The 19463-nt window shown below is 38.1% G+C and overlaps 1 protein-coding gene and 1 pseudogene across 8 annotated transcripts in view; one reads left to right on the top strand and one right to left on the bottom strand.

The window, feature by feature from the left end:
• Positions 1 to 19463, bottom strand: part of SHOC2 (SHOC2 leucine rich repeat scaffold protein) — a 185762-nt gene that overhangs the window by 43639 nt on the left and 122660 nt on the right. For all 8 annotated transcript variants that reach the window (XM_072622224.1, XM_072622184.1, XM_072622203.1 and 5 more), the window contains exon 4: positions 12091 to 12221. In XM_072622224.1, coding sequence (XP_072478325.1) covers positions 12091 to 12221 — 131 coding nt within the window. The remainder of the gene's footprint in view (positions 1 to 12090; positions 12222 to 19463) is intronic.
• On the top strand, positions 7167 to 9160 carry LOC140512882 (nucleosome assembly protein 1-like 1 pseudogene; annotated as a pseudogene).

The raw sequence follows: 19463 nt of genomic DNA, 5'->3' as shown, positions 1-19463 counted from the left end.
GCACAACCACCACAGATCATGTGATCAACCAAAGAGTGAGAAGATGGGGTCACATTGCACCATCCCCAAGCTTTTCTCCAATATAACCACACCTACCCCTTATTTATTAGTCCAATACTCTCACTCTTCACTGTGCAAGCTCCCAACTTTCCTTCTTCTGTGCTAAGCAATGATCCTTCAGGGCATTTACAATCTAACCACATCACAGTACGCACAGAAGCAGCTATGAACATGTCACTGGAAAAATTCTGTACCCCTGTATACTCCCTAATCACCTCAAGGTTGTGGCACATACCCCTTAGGGAGTATGTATGTGCTGTGTACGTATGTATGTATATGCAGGGAGTATCTGTGCTCCATAGTAGAGATCAATGAACCCTGTCCTCTCCACTCCCTTTTCTTTTTGCATAGGACAGAATAAGTTGTACAGGATGACCAAGAAGAAATAAGTTTTCAATCTGCATCATAGGTCTCATTATATCATCTTCCCTACCTCTGAACAATCTGACCCTCTTCTGAACTTTTCTATTTCTTTAGAGGATAATCAGCATCTCTGAGTCACCTGGATTGTTGGTTGAAGTGTCACCCCTGACCTTCATTCACCCCGTAAACCCAAACAGTTGCCAAATCTTGTCATTTCTACCTCTACCATTCTCACATATATCCCCCTTCTCTTCACTCATGTAGCCAGCTCCCTAGTCAGGCCCTTATCACATCCCCACTGGTCTATAAAAACTGCCACCATATTGGCCTCCGTAATTCAAGTCTCTCCCCACTCCTAACCCATGATCCTTAAACCTGTCAAACTGATTTTCCCAAAGTGTCAGTTTGACCATGTCTCCCCCTATGCAACAAACTAGCAATTTTTTATTGACTTCAGCACTAAATATAAACTTCTCAGTTTAGCATTTAAAGCCCTACACAATCTAATTCCAATCTTTCCAATGTTATTACGTAGAAATTGTTTATTTCATCTCTATCTTATCTTTTTAAATTTCCATATTTGTAAGTTTATGTTACAGTACAAATTTAAGGATTGGGACTGGACCTATGGTTTCAATGGTATAAAAAACTTTCAGTAGAAGAAAACTCCTACCAGTTCAGGCTGGCACCTTCTATGCAATTCCTGCGATTGCCAAGAGCCCAGAGAGGTTAAGTGATTTGCCTGAGGCTAAATCACTAGAATACATTTTCCTTTCCCCACCATAGGCCTTTTGGCTTTCAGGCCAGACCTATTCTGCCAGGTTGGTCCACTGTACATGTGTGTCACTTACAAATAAATACACACAAATACGGGGTCGAATGCTCAAAACATGTCATTGATAGGAATGTGCAATCAAAAGATCTAGAGAATCCTGGTCTAGTCCACATCTTTCCAACTTCTGCCCAAGAACAGTATGGAACACATTATCAAAAGCTTTGCTAGAATCTATCTCTAGCATTCCTTTCATCTACTAGTTTAGTAATAGTTCCTTGGTGTGTGTTCGTCCTTCGCTGCCATCAGAGAATTGATGACATGACTTACACTTGACTTTGTATTGAGTGAGGGAGGGCTGTGCAGGTCACCAGCCTCACTTCTCCTCCAGAGCCATCTGAATCCAGTGACCAGATATTCATCAGGATAACTGGGGATGACCCAGGATGAGGCAGTTGGGGTTAAGTGACTTGCTCAAGGTCACACAGCTAGTGAGAATCAAGTATCTGAGGGGAGATTTGAACTCAGGTGCTCCTGACTCCTGCACTGGTGCTCTATCCACTGCACCACCTAGCTCCCCAATAACTCCTTTAGTAAGGGGATAAAGTTAGTCTGTCATAGCCTGTTCTAGATGAAGCCGTCATGTCGTTTGAAATCATTTCTTTTTCTAGATGTTCATTGATCATCTCTTTTATGATCCATTCTAGATTTACCCCAGGAATCAAAGTGAAGAACATTGGTCAACAGTCTGTACATTCTTTATTTTATTCTCTATTTTGAAAATCCTTCTCTAGTCCTGTATATCTCCTGTTCTTTATTATCTTTCAAATACCAAAGATGGTAGTAATCACACTGCCAGTTCTTTTGGTATCCAAGGATGCATAGTGCAAATGGAACAGGGGATTTGAATTCATCAAGCACAGCAAGGTGTTCTTATTATCTCCTAACTTATTTTGTATATCAACCTCTTGTTAGTCATTTAAAAGTCTATCATTTCTAATGCAAAGGTCATTTTCCTTGACAGACAAAACAGCAGCAAATGAAGAACTGGGCAGCTCTGCCTTTCTTCAGTTGTCTGTTATTATCCTATTTACCCCAAGCAAAATCCTCTCCCTTCTTTGCTCCTCCCTTTTCCCCAATATATAGATTGAAAAAAAAATCTAAGTTTTTTGTTGTTCTTAGCTTTTCTCATTACCATAAACTATTCCTGAAAGCTATTTTACAGGTCTATGCCATGCTTTAATGTCCATCCTTTGTTAGCTGTCCATGCTTCCATTTTCTGTACATAGCCTTTTTAAAAATCTTAGTTGGCTAGGGACTTCCCTGTATATCCTTATCAGTCTCTTCAGGCAATCTCTTACTGGAATGATTTTCGCTTATATCTTCAGAATTTCATTTTGAGTTTTCCATTTCTTATTTTAGTCTGCTGGGTCCTACTGCCATTCCTCTGGAACTTCTGAAATCTGCTATCCATAAATCTTGAGTAGATATTAACCTTGGCACTCTTTTTCTATCACAAACTCTATCAGGGAGTGGTCATTTTCTCCATATTTTCCATCTTTCCTCCCCCAGTAACTTGTCCTATTTCTAAGAATAAGATCAAGGGAGGGAGGAGCCAAGATGGCGCAGTAGAAAGATACACATATGCTAGCTCTGAACCCATGGCCCATAAAATACCTATAAAGAAGAACTCCTAACAAATTCTGGAGCAGCAGAAGCCACACAACAACAAAGCAGAGGAGATTTTTGTTCCAGAGAGACCTGAAAAACTGACCCAAAAGGTCCCTCGCCCACTGGACCTGGAGCAGAGCCCAGCCCTGCCTTGGCTGCAAGGCACCAAGAGGAGCAGATCCAAGCAGGCTACAGGGACAGAATCTCCAGTGGCCCAGCAGGTCCCTCCACTCACAGGAGGCAAAGATCAGTGAGAGGGGCTTTTCAGTTCTCAGAGAGGGGAGTGGGGTGCCCCCATAACTCAGGCGCCCTTGGGAAGCAGCAGTGGAGGCAGGGCTCCCACAGCAGGCAGGAGCTTGGATCCACTGTTGAAGGTCCTGAGGGAACTGAGCCCCGCCCCACCTGAGCACCTGAACTTAATCTCACACTGAATAGCAGCCCCGCCCCCACCAAAGCCCTAAGGCTAGGAAGCAGCATTTGAATCTCAGACTCTAAGTGCTGGCTGGGTGGAGGCTGGGTGGATCTGGAGGCCAGATGGGTGTGGACAGGACACTCAGAAGTCAAGTAACCTACTGGGAAAATGCCCAGAAAAGGGAAAAAAAATAAGACCACAGAAGGCTACTTTCTTGGTGAACATATATCTCCTCCCTTCCTTTCAGATGAGGAAGAACAATGCTTACCATCAGGGAAAGACATAGAAATCAAGGCTTCTGTATCCCAAACAGGCAAAATAAATATTCAGTGGGCTCAGGCCATGGAAGAGCTCAAAAAGGATTTTGAAAATCAAGTTAGAGAGGTGGAGGAAAAACTGGGAAGAGAAATGAGAGAGATGCAAGAAAAGCATGAAAAGCAGGTCAACACCTTGCTAAAGGAGATCCCCAAAAAATGCTGAAGAAAATAACACCTTGAAAAATAGGCTAACTCAAATGACAAAAGAGGATCAAAAAGCCAATGAGGAGAAGAATGCTTTAAAAAGCAGAATTAGCCAAATGGAAAAGGAGGTTCAAAAGCTCACTGAAGAAAATAGTTCTTTCAAAATTAGAATGGAACAGATGGAGGCTAATGACTTTATGAGAAACCAAGAAATCACAAAACAAAACCAAAAGAATGAAAAAATGGAAGATATAATGTGAAATATCTCATTGGAAAAACAACTGACCTGGAAAATAGATCCAGGAGAGACAATTTAAAAATTATGGGACTACCTGAAAGCCAGGATCAAAAAAAGAGCCTAGACATCATCTTTCATGAAATTATCAAGGAAAACTGCCCTGAGATTCTAGAACCAGAGGGCAAAATAAGTATCCAAGGAATCCACAGATCACCTCCTGAAAAAGATCCAAAAAGAGAAATTCCTACGAACATTGTGGCCAAATTCCAGAGTTCCCAGGTCAAGGAGAAAATATTGCAAGCAGCTAGAAAGAAACAATTCAAGTATTGTGGAAATACAATCAGGATAACACAAGATCTAGCAGCTTCTACATTAAGGGATCAAAGGGTGTGGAATAGGATATTCCAGAAGTCAAAGGAACTAGGACTAAAACCAAGAATCACCTACCCAGAAAAACTGAGTATAATACTTCAGGGGAAAAATTGTCTTTCAATGAAATAGAGGACTTTCAAGCATTCTTGATGAAAAGACCAGAGCTGAAAAGAAAAATGTGACTTTCAAACACAAGAATGAAGAGAAGATGAAAAGATAAACAGCAAAGAGAAGTCATAAGGGACTTACTAAAGTTGAACTGTTTACATTCCTACACGGAAAGACAATATTTGTAACTCTTGAAACTTTTCAGTATCTGGGTAGATGGTGGGATTACACGCACACACACACGTGCACACACACACACACACACACAGAGAGCACAGAGTGAATTGAATAGGATGGGATCATATCTTTAAAAAAAATGAAATTAAGGTGTGAGAGAGAAATATATTGGGAGGAGAAAGGGAGAAATGGAATGGGGCAAATTATCTCTCATAAAAGAGGCAAGCAAAAGACTTTTTAGTGGAGGGAAAAAGAGGGGAGGTGAGAGAAAAACATGAAGTTTACTCTCATCACATTCCACTAAAGGAAGGAATAAAATGCACACTCATTTTGGTATGAAAACCTATCTTACAATACAGGAAAGAGGGGGAGAAGGGGATAAGCAGGGTGGGGGGGATGATGGAAGGAGGGAACAATTTGAAGTCAACACTCTTGGGGAGGGACAGGATCCAAAGAGAGAATGGAAGCAATGAGGGGCAGGATAGGATGGAGGGAAATATAGTTAGTCTTACACAACATGACTATTATGGAAGTCATTGGCAAAATTACACAGATATGGCCTATATTGAATTACTTGCCTTCCCAAAGGGAATGGGTAGGGAGGAAAGGATGAAGAGAAGTTGGAACTCAAAGTTTTAGGAACAACTGTTGAGTACTGTTCTTGTTACTAAGAAACAAGAAATACAGGTAATGGGGTATAGAAAGTTATCTGGCCCTACAGGACAAAAGAAAAGATGGGGACAAGGGAAGGGAGGGATGATAGAAGAGAGGGCAGATTGGTGATAGGGGCAATCAGAATGCTCGGTGTTTTGGGGTGGGGGGAGGGGACAAATGGGGAGAAAATTTGGAACCCAAAATTTTGTGAAAATGAATGTTAAAAGTTAAATAAATTAATTTTTAAAAATAATAAACACTTTTCTGCACTTTTCAAAAAAAAAAAAAAAAGAATAAGATCAAGAAGAGAATTTCCACTTGTTCATTCCCTCACATTTTGAAGGAATATTTCATCATAATACAGAATATCACTCCATCTTCACCTGCCCTTTTCCATTATCCCTAACTTTTATCTTTCTGACTAGGCAGTATGACATAATGGACAAGGCACTGAACTTGGGAGTTAGAATGACCTAGGCTAAAATCCTGCTTCAAATACATACTAGCTGACAGGCTAGTGACAGGCAAAGTACTTAACCTCTATTTCTTCATCTGCAAAATGGGAGGTTGGACTCAATGCTCTTTAATGTCTTTTTATAGCTCTAAACAAACAAACAAATAAATCTTATCCTCTTAAAGTATACCCAACCATGGTTATTTTCCAGGCTTTGGTTTCATCACAAAAAAAATATCAGTGATATTTATCAAGTCAAATTTTTCTACTGGCATTAGTTACACTAGTTCCTCTCTTTTACTACCAAAACTTTGGGCATTTGTGTATAGACATTTGAGATCATAAATTTAATCAAGCTTGGATTTCTGTCCCCTGTGGATGTCTGTATGTCTGAACTGTTCTTCCCACATTGTGGCCACTCCCCCAAGGTATCTATTTTAGTAAATATACTTAGGTAGTGTCCTCCTTTCCCTATTCTTTTTATTTTAAAACACTCTAAATAAGATTTTCAAGATACCAGGAAAACCCAAAATGATCATTCCAGACAATGCCACCATGCCTCAGCTGCAGTCTCACCTTGGAATCTCATTCTGTGTCTTAGGCATATCTACCCACCCTCACAGCCTTCTCACCCTAGAACATTCCTCCATCATGCTGGCCCCCTTCTCCCACTCCTCAGTTCTTTATGAGACCTTCATTTTGAGGAAGAGCCCAGGCCAACGAACCTTAATTCTACTCCTTGCCCTGCTTTTGACTCTCTTGACTTTGCCACCACACCCTAGCACAGACACCTTCTCCTTTCCTTCCCTGCCCTCATTTTCAGCTCCCTTTGTGTGCAGTCTTCCCCTACTAGAATAGAAGCTTCTTTGAGGAGAGCAACTGTCTTTCTTTTTGCTTATATTATATCTTTAGCCTTTAACACAGTGTCTGCCATACAGTAAGTGTCTAATAAATGTTTGCTGCCTTGCTTTAGTCCAAATCACATTCTGAGATAACATTTTTGATTCAGTAAATATTAAGCCCTCCTTGAGAGCAAGGATTATTTTAATCTTTGTAAACTTGGTGCTAATTGACACTAAAATAGTGTATATAGATATAGATTCCAACTATGCTAAAGACATTAGGGATACAAAAGTGAAAATGAAAATAGTCCTTGACTTCAAAGAGATCACATTGTACTGAGAGAAAGAAAAGAAAAACATCAACACATATTAAGTAAATAATTAATTTCTGAGCGTTATAGCATTAGCAATTGGGGGGATTAGACTATGTCAGTCTCAGCACACATAAAATGACTCTTGAGAAAAGCTAGAGATTCTGCAAATCTGAAGTATAGAAGGAATGTATTCAAGAAATGAAAGATAATTTGTATAAAGACTCAGAGGCTTTTTAGCGCCATCTGCTCGGGGCGCCGCCTCCTTCTCCTCCTCCTCCGCCTCCTTCGTCTCCTCCCGCCGCCGCAGCCCTGAGTCACAGCCTGCGCAGCTCCGGCCGCCTGGTTCCTGCAGCAGCCGCGGATCTCAAATATTCAGAGTTCTTGCAACATGGCGGACATTGACAATAAAGAAGCTGAACTCGACCAACAAGATATGGAAGATGTAGAAGAAGTGGAAGAAGAAGAAACTGGTGAAGATGCCAACAGCAAAGCTCGGCAGTTGACTGTTCAGATGATGCAGAATCCTCAGATTCTTGCAGCTCTTCAAGAAAGATTGGATGGTTTAGTGGGAACATCAACTGGATACATTGAGAGCTTGCCAAAAGTAGTTAAGCGACGTGTGAATGCCCTCAAAAACCTTCAGGTGAAATGCGCACACATAGAAGCCAAGTTCTATGAGGAAGTTCATGCTCTTGAAAGAAAGTATGCTGTTCTTTACCAGCCACTTTTTGATAAGAGAAGTGAAATCATCAATGCAGTTTATGAACCTACAGAGGAAGATGTGAATGGAAACCAGATGATGATGAAGAGATTTCAGAGGAAATGAAAGAGAAGGCTAAGCTTGAAGAGGAGAAAAAAGATGAAGAGAAAGAAGACCCTAAAGGAATTCCAGAATTTTGGCTGACTGTTTTTAAAAATGTTGATTTGCTCAGTGATATGGTTCAGGAACATGATGAACCTATTCTGAAGCATTTGAAAGATATTAAAGTGAAGTTCTCAGATGCTGGCCAACCTATGAGTTTTACATTAGAATTTCACTTTGAATCCAATGAATATTTCACAAATGAGGTGTTGACAAAGACATATCGTATGCGGTCAGAGCCAGATGATTCTGATCCCTTCTCCTTTGATGGACCAGAAATTATGAGTTGCACAGGGTGTCAGGTAGATTGGAAAAAAGGGAAAAATGTCACTTTGAAAACTATTAAGAAGAAACAGAAACACAAGGGACGTGGGACTGTTCGAACTGTGACAAAAACAGTTTCCAATGATTCTTTCTTCAATTTCTTTTCTCCTCCTGAAGTTCCTGAGAGTGGAGACCTGGATGATGATGCAGAAGCTATCCTTGCAGCAGACTTTGAAATTGGTCACTTTTTACGTGAGCGCATAGTCCCGAGATCAGTGTTATACTTCACAGGAGAAGCTATTGAAGATGATGATGATGATTATGATGAAGAAGGTGAAGAGGCTGATGATGAGGAAGGGGAAGAAGAAGCCGATGAGGAAAATGATCCAGAATATGATCCGAAGAAAGATCCAAACCCAGCCGAGTGCAAGCAGCAGTGAGCAGTGTGTGCTGTGGCCTTGAGGATTACTGCACTGTCCCAGCCTAAACACAACTAGTAGTTACTTTTACAGCCTTATGTTTTGTATTTTCTTGGTAGAATCAAGTAAACAATTTTTGTTAAAAAAGGAAAAAAAGAAAAAATGAACGTTTAAGAACCAGTTCAAACTATAGGTTCATTCTACCTAGCATTTTAATAGTATAATTTCTGCCGGATATGTAGAATGCAGTGAATCCCCTAACGCATGTCCATTGCTACATAGTTTGGTTCTTGTGAAGTCTTTTGTCATGTAGCTATTAGACTGCAGCTGCGAAAATTATCCAAACTGTTATGTGAGACCAATATTGGTTTAGAAAAAAGAAATCCCTCTGAAGAACCAACCAAAGTATTTTTTCAGCCCAGTAGTTGAATGGGTTTAAGTCTGCTTGCACTAGCTGTGCCTTCATTACTTTGTTAGAGAAATGCAGTGACTTGTACTAACTAGGAGACAAAGCATTTTGAAATTTGATTTGAGAAGAGACTAGTATACGGTTAAGAATTTCCAGTAAGACCACATCTAATGTTCGTTAACTGTCTGCTTGTTTATGGATTTTTGTATTTTAATGTGACATAGTGATCTACAAAGAAACTTAGTCATCCTATTAAGATTATTGTTTACCACTGGGGTGTGAATAAAACCTAGTATTTTCAGAAGTTAGCGTCCTCTTCTACTTGTGTAACTTGTGTCCATTTCAAACTGAAAGCATCTTTCCTTCTCTTAGTGGTATTGTGGTACACCTTCACTAAAAATGATCACTTATACCACCCGATAGAAGCCCATTGCAAGTTCTTTTGTTGCAGTTTAAAAATAAATTACCAAGCAGAATGTTAGTCCTCACAAAATAATGTCTTAATTTGAACACATTTGGAAATTAACCTTGATAATTGTAACTAATGGACATTATTTGGGAGAAGGGACCAGACTTTAAAAAGCAGTCCTGCATCTACCAATATGCAAGTGTGAACGAAGAACCAGTGGACAGAATTTTAAATCATCATAACCCCTTTAAAGATCATTATTGTTAAAGTTAAATTTATTATGGTCTTGGGGTTGAAGCTAGGGAGAGAGTTCTATTCCAATTCTCATTGCTTAATATGTGAGTATATTTACTCATACCTCTAATCTATCCATATATTTGAATGGGTAGTATTGTTTACTTACCTACCTCACAAGAGTGTTGAGGCTTATTAAGTTACATTATATAAAAATTGTTCTTGGTCATTAAAAGGTCAGAAATTTAAAAAAAAAAAATAAAGACTCAGAGATGGGAGGTAGATCATCACATTTGGTGAGCATGAAGTAGGCTAGCTGAGAGGGAGGGGTAATCAATATTATTAAATGCTATGGAAAGGTTAAAAAGGATAAGGGTTGAAAAGCGGTCATAAGATTTGGCAATTAAGAAATCATCAGTAATCATCGAGCTAAACTACTAGTCAGATTGCAGAGAGATGAGAAAGTATAGCTAAATAAATTGAAGTACATGAAATGTAATGGAACACTACTACACTGTAAGAAACGATGAATAGAAAAAAATCAAGGAAAAATTTACATTACGTAACGCAGAGTGAAGTGAGTCAAGAAAACACTGTATACGATGACTACAACAATGTAAATGGAGAGAACCACCACAAAGCAATTACAAACGAATGTTGAAAACTGACAAAGAGTAATCACAGTCTCAAAGAAAAGAAATGAGAAGAGACACTCATCCCTCTCCTTAGTACAGGTAGGAAGTCCACGGGGGTCCTATCATGTATTTATTTTCAGACTTTTTTCACTGCACTGCTTTGTTTTGCTGATTTTTTTCTTCCTCTTTTTCTTTTAAAAAAATGTTATTTGTTATATGTAATGGCTTTCTAGGAAAAGAGTGGGAAAGAGATACTAGGAGAAATTCTGGTGATATAAAAATAAAAGATATCAGTAAAATTTTTTTAAAGAGAATTGAGAAAGTGAATAAAAGGTTAAGAAGTAAAGGCAATGAGTATATATGCCTTTTTCTAGGAGTTTAGTCATGAAAGGGAGAGATACAAAATGAATTCTTCAGGGAAGAGTATGATCAAAGGAAACTTTAGTTTGTTTTTTGGTTTGTTTTTTTTTTAAGAACTGGAAAGACTTAGGCATATATGTAGGCAAAAGAGAAGAAGCCAGTAGAAAAGGAGAGACTGATCATAAGAGACAGTGAATGATGATCAAGAATGATTGTAGGGGAAAGACACCAAGAGTAGAAGTAAAGGAATTAACCTTGGCAAAGAGGAGGGCAGGTCACCTCTTTAGAGACTGAAGCAAAAGAGGAAAGGATGGAACATGAAGTAGAAGGGTTTTCTGTCACAGAATAAGCTAAAAGAGAGAGTTCACAGTGAATATCGTCTATTTTCCCAGTAAATACGAAGCAAATTCCTCTGTTTAAAGGGACAGCCAGAGGATAATGTGGAAGGCTCAAGGAAGGAAGACAAGATTTGAAACAGCTGCTAAGGGGAATGAGCTCGGTCAATTAAGGATAGAAAAAGGGACCAGAACTGTGGTACCACTGATATAGAGAATTCCAAATGAGGAAATTCTCTCTATCAACACAGGTTCATACCTTCCCTGCAATTTGGAGTATCTCTCAGAGCACTTTGAGATTAAGTGGCTTGCCTCTGATGATGAAGCCAGTATAAAGCAAAGGCAGAAATTGAACCCAGGTACTGAACTGAACTCCTGACTCCATGGCCAGCTTGCCTTGGTGTACACAGAAGATCTGACTCTAGGTAGTAAATTTAATCAGCATGGTTGCATGACTTCCTCCTGAAGCATGTGCATAAGTTCAGAGAAGGCAACTGCTGGGGATAATTTAGACTTCAGACTGGCCACAAGACAAGGAGATAAAAGAGGCAAGCAGAGAGAGTATATAGTTGAATTAATTAACTACAAGCTCAAGATAAGTGAAGTGTAGAGTGTCAGATCTGGAGCCATGGATTTGAATCCCAACTGTGATACTGTGACTGGACTAGTTACTCAATTGCTGTCATCCTAAGCTGCCTATAAAATGAGATGACTGGACTAGATGTTCTCTGAGGTCCCTTATTAAGATCGTATGAGTCTATGAAATGGAAGTCAGGATGGTAGAGAAGACCTTGGAGAGCCCACAGGCACGGATCACATGCAAGGAGGTCACAGCAAGGAGAGTTTACAAAGACCAACATCATTGTCTCATCCCACAACCTCATGAAGTTTCCTGAAGGCAGGTGAGGGTTAGGGCACAAATAATTTCTTCAATAAATTTCTGAAACTTAAATTGGTGTAGTCATTTAGTATTGTAATAAAAGCCAGTCAGATATTTTTCCCCAATGACCAAAAGCAACATGAGAAATTTACATGGTACCCGAAGGAAGCAAATCCATTTCGCTCCTCTTTCCTCTCCTCTTTAAACTATTCCTTTGGATTTTCTCCCTTCTGAAAGCTGTGGATATTCACCACTAACACACTCCACTCATGTCATTCCAATCATTCTAATTCCTTACAAAGATATACACATTTAATGGATTTCTGTTAATTTTTCTGTTAATTAAACTTTCTGTTAATAAGAGTTTGCCTGATCCACCTCTTACCTCTGGCAAAGTAGAAATATTATTGTTCTCTAAATTCAGCTCCTCGAGTGCACTGCATTTTGCTAATGACCTTGGTATTGCAGACAGTCTGTTATACCTTAGTCCAAGACGATTTAAACTGGACAGGTTTCCTGAAAATACAAAGAGAGGAATTTAAGGACTTAAAGAGTCTCATACATAAGAATCAGCTATATTTCTTTATTACTTTGAAATACCTTTTTGGCAAATGAGATTTAGGATTTCCAGTGCTAGATAACCACCACTTGATTTCTTATTATTTGGAAAGACACAATTAATAAATCTTAAACTAAAATAAATTCCATGTACAGAAGCAAACTTAAGAGTGGATTCCAAGCTTTAAAAAAGTGAATACTTGATTAGAAAGTTCTTGGGAGGATTCAAAAGAAATCTCTGATGAAGTCTACTTTAATTAGGACACCCTGAATAGGCTGAATTGGGCACTGTAATATGAGTTATGTATAATATATTTTAAATGTAACAATTGACCATATGTATATTTCATCAGTGTCATCAGGATCCAAGGTGTAGTAGTTATATGTGCTAAAACTAAATGTGATTTTGGCCAGTCTTCAAATATCTGAAGTAGTTTAATTTCAAATCTAAGAATATTAAAAAAGTCAATTTTCACTAAAGCATTATACAATGTTAGAGTTAGAAGGTACCTTAAAGATCATTTATTAAATTCCTTCATTTTACAGAAAACAGATTGATCAAGGTCACACATGTCTCAAACAGAACCATTATCTTTTCCCCAAAATTCAATCCCTCTTACAAACTTCTATATTTCAGTAAAGGGCACCTCTACTTCCAGACACACAGGATAGCAACCTCAGTCTTATGAGAAGTCCTCACACTTCCTCATCTGCCACACCCAATCAATTGTTAAATATTGTCATTTCTACCTTAATAATATCTCTTACATCTAGCAGTGAAAAAATATTTATTAAGCACCTAGTAGCAGTGTGCTGGGAATACAAAGAAAGCAGATGTGACCTAAATAAGATCCAGAAAGGGAGGCTGAGAAGGAGCAGTAGATTGAAAGGACAGACAGGTAAAGAAAATTAAGAGAGAAGTAGCATCTCAAAAACCTAGAGAGAAAAGATCTTCAAGGAGTAAAGGGTAATCAACAATAACAAAGGCTGTAGAGGTCAAGAAGAATAAGATTTGGCAATTAAAAGATTGATAACTTTGGAGAGTGCAGTTTCCAATGGAATAATAAAGTCAGAATCCAGAGAGTGAGTGGAGAAGAGATGGAGGCACCTCTTGTAGAATGGCCTCAAATTCGGCCACAAAAGGCAGGAGAGATATGATATGAAGAGTCTGCGGGATTACAAGGATCAAGTGATGGGTTTTTTTTGAGGATGAGGAAGATATGGGCATGTTTGTAGGCAGTAGAGAAGCAGATAGTAGAAAGAGACAGACTGAAGATGAGAGAGAGTGAGGAAGATAGATGGGGCAGTCTACTGAAAGAGACAAAACAAAATGGGATAGAGGACTGAACAGATAGAGTCCCTTGCCTTGGCAAGGAGATGCGCGTCATCTCTTCATGTGAGACAGGTGAAGGAGGAAATAGTGGCAGAAGGCATCTGAGTGCTAGGAGGTGAGGAGATAAGAAAGAGCTCTCAGTGAATGGTCTCAATTATTTCAGTACAATATGAGGCAAGGTTCTTAGCTGAGAGGGTGAGGGGAGGGGGAACCATGGGACGCTTGAAAAGGAATGAAAAGGTTGGCACAAGCGACTATGGAAAGTATATGAGATGTTCAAAGAGGACTAACACCTCTGATTTGAGCCTTTTTAGGGCTGCTCATTCACCTTTCATGTCCATCTACCACCCATCTACCACCTGTGGCTCCAAGAAAACTGTAGCATGCCCAGCATCCAGACCCTGGTAAAACCGTCTCAGTAGATGGACTAAACCAAGGTGAAGAGAATAGTGTAAGAGAGTGTGGCTAGTGCCGAGGTGATGGCCTGAGAAAGAACTGAGGAGAACTGAAGGTCAAGTTATGGACCAAGAAAAGAGTATGGTATGCAAGGCAAAGGGAGATAAATATATAAATTATACATTACATAAATTATGATCATATAAATAAATTTCAGAATTCAGGAACATGGAGATGTTGCATTTGTGAGTGATGGTAAGATCAAGAATATGACCATCTTTGTGTATGTTTGAGGTAGAAAGGAAGAGGAGTTTATGGGAAATGAGTAGGTTGAAGAACTGGGAGTTTAAGTTGTCTGAAGGCAAATCAATATACATGCTAAAGTCCCTTAGTATAAAGGCAGGAAATGGAGAGGAGAGAAAGATTCAGGTACTGAACTCACTGAGGAAGGAAAAGGAATATCTGGAGGTCTGTAGACAACAACTACGAGGATTTCTATGGGGAAGTAGATATGGAATGCATGAACCTCAAAGAAGAGATTACTGAGTAATGATGGGAGGAGGAGAATCTGGAAGTGGCAACAGTGGACAAATTATATTTCAACTCCCTCAACTTCAACCAGTGTGTCTAGGAGAATAAGGATAGCCAACGCTGGAAAGGTTGGACAGGAAAGCTGTCCATTAGGAGAAAGCCAGAACTCAGTGAGATCCAAAAGACAGAAGGAGTAGGAAAAGAAAAGATTAAAGATGAAAGTAGTTTGTTGCCTATGAAGCAAACATTCCATAGGGCATTTGGCTGGGAATATTTGGAGGGGGGTCCAGAATAAGGAATCAGATAGTGGGAGATGGGGAATGGGATTTGGGTGCTGGGGTTTGGTTCAGGGGTTCAGATACATTGGGATGTAGAGGGTATGACCAGGCAGGAATTTGTTAATCATTAAGTGAAAAATTTAGATAGATTTTTAGTCAGGCAAGGGAACAAGAAGTTGAAGCTGAGGAAATGGTGATACTATCCTTTCCCAAGGCACGAAATCAGGCTGGAAATTTGATAGAGTGGTACCCTCTCCCCCCACAGCAGTGGGAAATTTGTATGTTGGAATAGTACTTTTCTTCTTCCCAAAGGAGGTTGGAGATCAGGCAGAAGCAGGAAGGGAATAAGTATTTATTAAGCACCTACTACATGCCAGGTAATATGCTAAGTGGTTAACAAATCAAGTTTCTCTGCTAAAGGTCACATTTCTCAAACACAGTGAAATGAGTCAAATTTATAAAAATATAAGCCATTCCCCAATTGATAAATGACCAAAAGATAAGACCAGTTTTCAAATGAAGTAATCAAAGCTATCTGTAGCCATATCAAAAAATACTCAAACTATTGATTAGAGAAATGCAGATTAAAACAATTCTGAAGTACTACCTTATTATACCTATTAGAATGGCCAATAGGTTAGCAAAGGTAAATAACAAATGTTGGAGAAGATGTGAGAGAAATAGGATATTGATTGTTGGTGGAGTTGTTAACTGATTCAACCGTCCTATAGGGCAATTCAGAATTATGCGCCCAAAGGGCTATAAAACCATCCATACCCTTTGAGCTAGCAATACTACTAGTAGGTCTAAATCTCAAAAGAGATAAAAAATAAATAACAGAGAAAAAAAGGTCTATATGCACAAAAACATTTACAGCAGTTCCTTTCTAGGGGCAAAGAATTAAAAATTGAGGGAATACCCACTGACTGGGGAATAGATGAACAAATTGTATGTGATTATGATGGAATAATATTGTACTACAGCAAATGATGAGCAGGATACTCTCAGAGAAACCTGGAAAGACTTATATGAGCTGATGCAAAGTGAAATGTACTGCATACAAAGTAAAAGCAATACCGTAAGATGATCAATTTTAAATGACTTAGCTATTCTCAGCAATATAACAATCCAAGACAACTCTGAAGGACTTATGATGAAAAATACTATCCATCCCCAGAGAAAGAACTGATGATGTCTAAATGCAGACTGAAACATACCTTTTTACTTTATTTTTCTTGAGGGTTTTTTTTTGTCTGTTTTCTTTCACAACATGACTATTATGGAAGTAGTTTACTTGACTACACAAGTATAAGCTATACTGAATTGTTTACCTTCTCAAAGAGGGGTTAAGGAGGAGAGAATTTGGAACTCAAAGTTTTTAAAATGAAAGTTAAAAACTGTTTTTACATGTAACTGGAGGAAAAGAAAATACTAAATAAGTAAACAAACAAGCAAACATAAAGCCCCAAATATTATCTCATTTGAAGAGGCAGGAATTCAAACCCTGCCTCTCTGCTTCTTACTACCGTTTAGACGTTGGAGACCAGGAAAGGGATAGAGCAGAGTGAGATAGAAGATGCCTGCTTCTTCTCTTCCCACCTGGAAACTAGCTCAATTAGGAGATGGGGAAGGAGGCCATATATCCTCTTTTCTCTACTGATAACATTCAACACTCTACTTCAAGCCCAAATGACATCCTCTGGACAACTGGTCTTGTCTCAAGTCTTTCCCCCTTCCAATCTATCTTCTACATAGCTGACAAAATGATCTTCTTAAAGTGTAGGTCTGACCATGCTGCTCCTTTACTCAATAAACTCCAATGACTCCTTATTTCCATTATGAGCAAATATAAACTCTGGCATCTAAAGCTCTTCACAACTTGACCCCAACCTATCTTCTCATCTTTATATTACTCCCTTTGCTGCACTTTATAATCTAGCCAAACAGGCCTTCAGTTTCTCACTGCACATCAAAACTGTACAAACAATACTACATTTTCCACCCTCCATATTCTTTCTCATTAGCTGTCTCTCTTGTCTAGAAAGCACTTTCTCTCCACCTCTGTCTTTTGGAATCTCTAGTTTCCTTCAAAACTCACCTCAAGAATCACCTTCTACATAAAGTCTTTCCTAATTCCACCAGTTGCACATGTATTCCTTCAAAAAATTACCTTGTTTACTGTTCATTTATTTGTTACATACTTATATAACTATGTGTTGTCTCCCCTGACAAACTTCAAGCTCCTTGAGGGCAGATGTTATTTTATTTTTGCCTTTGTAGTCTGCTAAATACTATAACTAGATTAGAAATGGGGCACTATTTCAGTTTTCAACACCAAAATTATAGGGAGGCTATACTGATAAAAAAAAATTGATAGTACAATATCAGCTGGCAAAATGATCAAAATCACGCCAATTTTTTGAATAGTTCGCAATGTTCAATATATCAGAATCTAAGTTAATTTTTTTCTATACAGTAGTATACATACTTACAAAATGGCTCAATGTTCTCCTGTCACATTGCCTTAATTTCTTCTCTAACTTCAAAATAAACAAGAAAGATTATAAAACACTATATGTTGGGCCAAAATATGTGTGATGGGATATCATTTCTGTTGCCTTCAATTTAAAAAGAACTATTTCTGGTGCTAGAAAAACTAGACATCTGAACTACACAGAACTGGCATACCAACATTTTGAGACATCCGACTTCCTACATATTCTATTCTTTTTGCTTTGTTATATTATTCCTAATTCAGTTTCTGCCACGCAGTTTTTTGTTATTTTAGATGTTTCATTATTATGATGCATACCTGCCAAGTAAATGATCCCTCAAGAAAGCAACTACCTGCAATACTCAGTCAATCCAAATCCTGTCTTTTGTTGGTGAAATCTGGAATTCAATTTACAGGATGGCATATAAAATCTACATAGTACTTAAAAGTTTATAAAGAGTTTTTACACACAAGATCTCTTCTGAGTCTCACAAACAACCCTTTAAGAACAGGTATTATTACGTCTTCTTTTCCAGATGAGGACACCAACGCTTAGAGAGATTAAATGACAGCATGACTAGTAAACACAAGAACTTAGAACAGAAGTCAGGGCAGATAACTTTTAGTCCTGCATTCATTCCAAATATTCAAGGAAAGGATTATTCCTCAACAAGGAAAATGTCTTGAAGAGTCAATGGCCAAAAAGAATGTACTAAAGCCAACGACACTCCAAAAAGAGAAAAGATTGGCTAGCCATTAGACAGACAAGCACCCAGGAAGCCTTTCCACCTTTCTTCTTACCATACTAGCCACAGCCCAGGGTTACTGCACTCAGTTTAATTAGTTTCTTAAGATATTTGAAAATTATGCTAAAAATTAGCTACATCTAATTAGTTGATTTTTTCTCAAGAAAAGAGTTTGCTATAATGTCAAAAAAAAAAAACAAGTTTACACAGCACAAATAACTTTTTTACAGAGTTTTATAGAAGCTCAACTTTATAGAGTATTTTTTTTCAACATACTAGAAACTTTTTTTGGAAATTTGTTTTTCTACAATCATAGCAAGTACTATTAAATCAGAACAGTGATATTAATATTAATATGAATGTTACAGTAAAAATTAATGTACTGCCTATTTAACAAAAATAAATCTTTTTTCTGTATAAAATTCAGAGATACCCTTGTCTAACACAATTACATCCTCTGGAATTAATACAGATTTAATTAACTCATTAATAAGGCTCTTTCATATTTCCCATTTTAACCAATTATTTATGAGAGGTAGTAAAACAGTGTCATGAGAATATTCAAATGGCAAACTGAGACAAACAATTTACAACTGATGTTCATAAAAATGTAATTCTTAAACAAAAGTTAATAATATTCTTTTTTTTTTTTTACAAATGACATTTTACTTGTAATTACATCAATAACTTTTTTTTCCTCCTAAAACAAAGAAATCTTTAAGTATGCATTCTAATCAGAAAGGTGACTGAAATCTTCATGGTTAAAGGTGTCTTGTTTTGTAGAATACAGAATACTTTACATGACACGCAAATCAATGTTTAAGGAGAGGTTACCTAACTACCTTCCAATAAAATCTTTTCTGTGCCTTCTTTATTGGAGTAAGAAAGGCTCAGGGTCTTCAAATGTCACATACTGAATCACAAACTCTGGCAGGTCCTACCAAATCGGAAAAGCTCTGAGGACTAGATGATGATCTAAGTTCCAAAGGTTAACCTAGTCACAAAATGGTATTTGTATTGGGTTACAACAATTCACAGACTGTTTCCTAAAGTGTAAATAGGGTTGTGATTCAACTTGGTTGAAGCAGTACCTACAACCAATGAAATCACAGATCCCTCTGAAGTACAAAAATACCTAGCTAGAGTACAATTATTCAATAGTGTACATTCAAGTCATGCTTTCATAAGCAAAATAAGCCAGTAAGCACTAAAAGAGCTAGCCAGGATACAAGATGTTCCAGACACCTATATTATTATAACCAACCATCACCTTATTTGAGTCTCCTGTACCATCATAGAGCTTCTTAAGGGAATATCCATAAGGTTCCTTTTAGGGCTAAAATTCTCTGCACCCTCATTAATGACTCTGATAACGCTCTGGTTAAGTGTTACATACAATTTGTAAACAGAAAAACACAGGCA

The sequence above is a fragment of the Notamacropus eugenii genome, chromosome 1, assembly GCF_028372415.1.
Source record: "Notamacropus eugenii isolate mMacEug1 chromosome 1, mMacEug1.pri_v2, whole genome shotgun sequence".
In the NCBI taxonomy this organism is placed as follows: domain Eukaryota; kingdom Metazoa; phylum Chordata; class Mammalia; order Diprotodontia; family Macropodidae; genus Notamacropus; species Notamacropus eugenii.
This window is presented reverse-complemented; position numbering and strand designations above follow the sequence as displayed.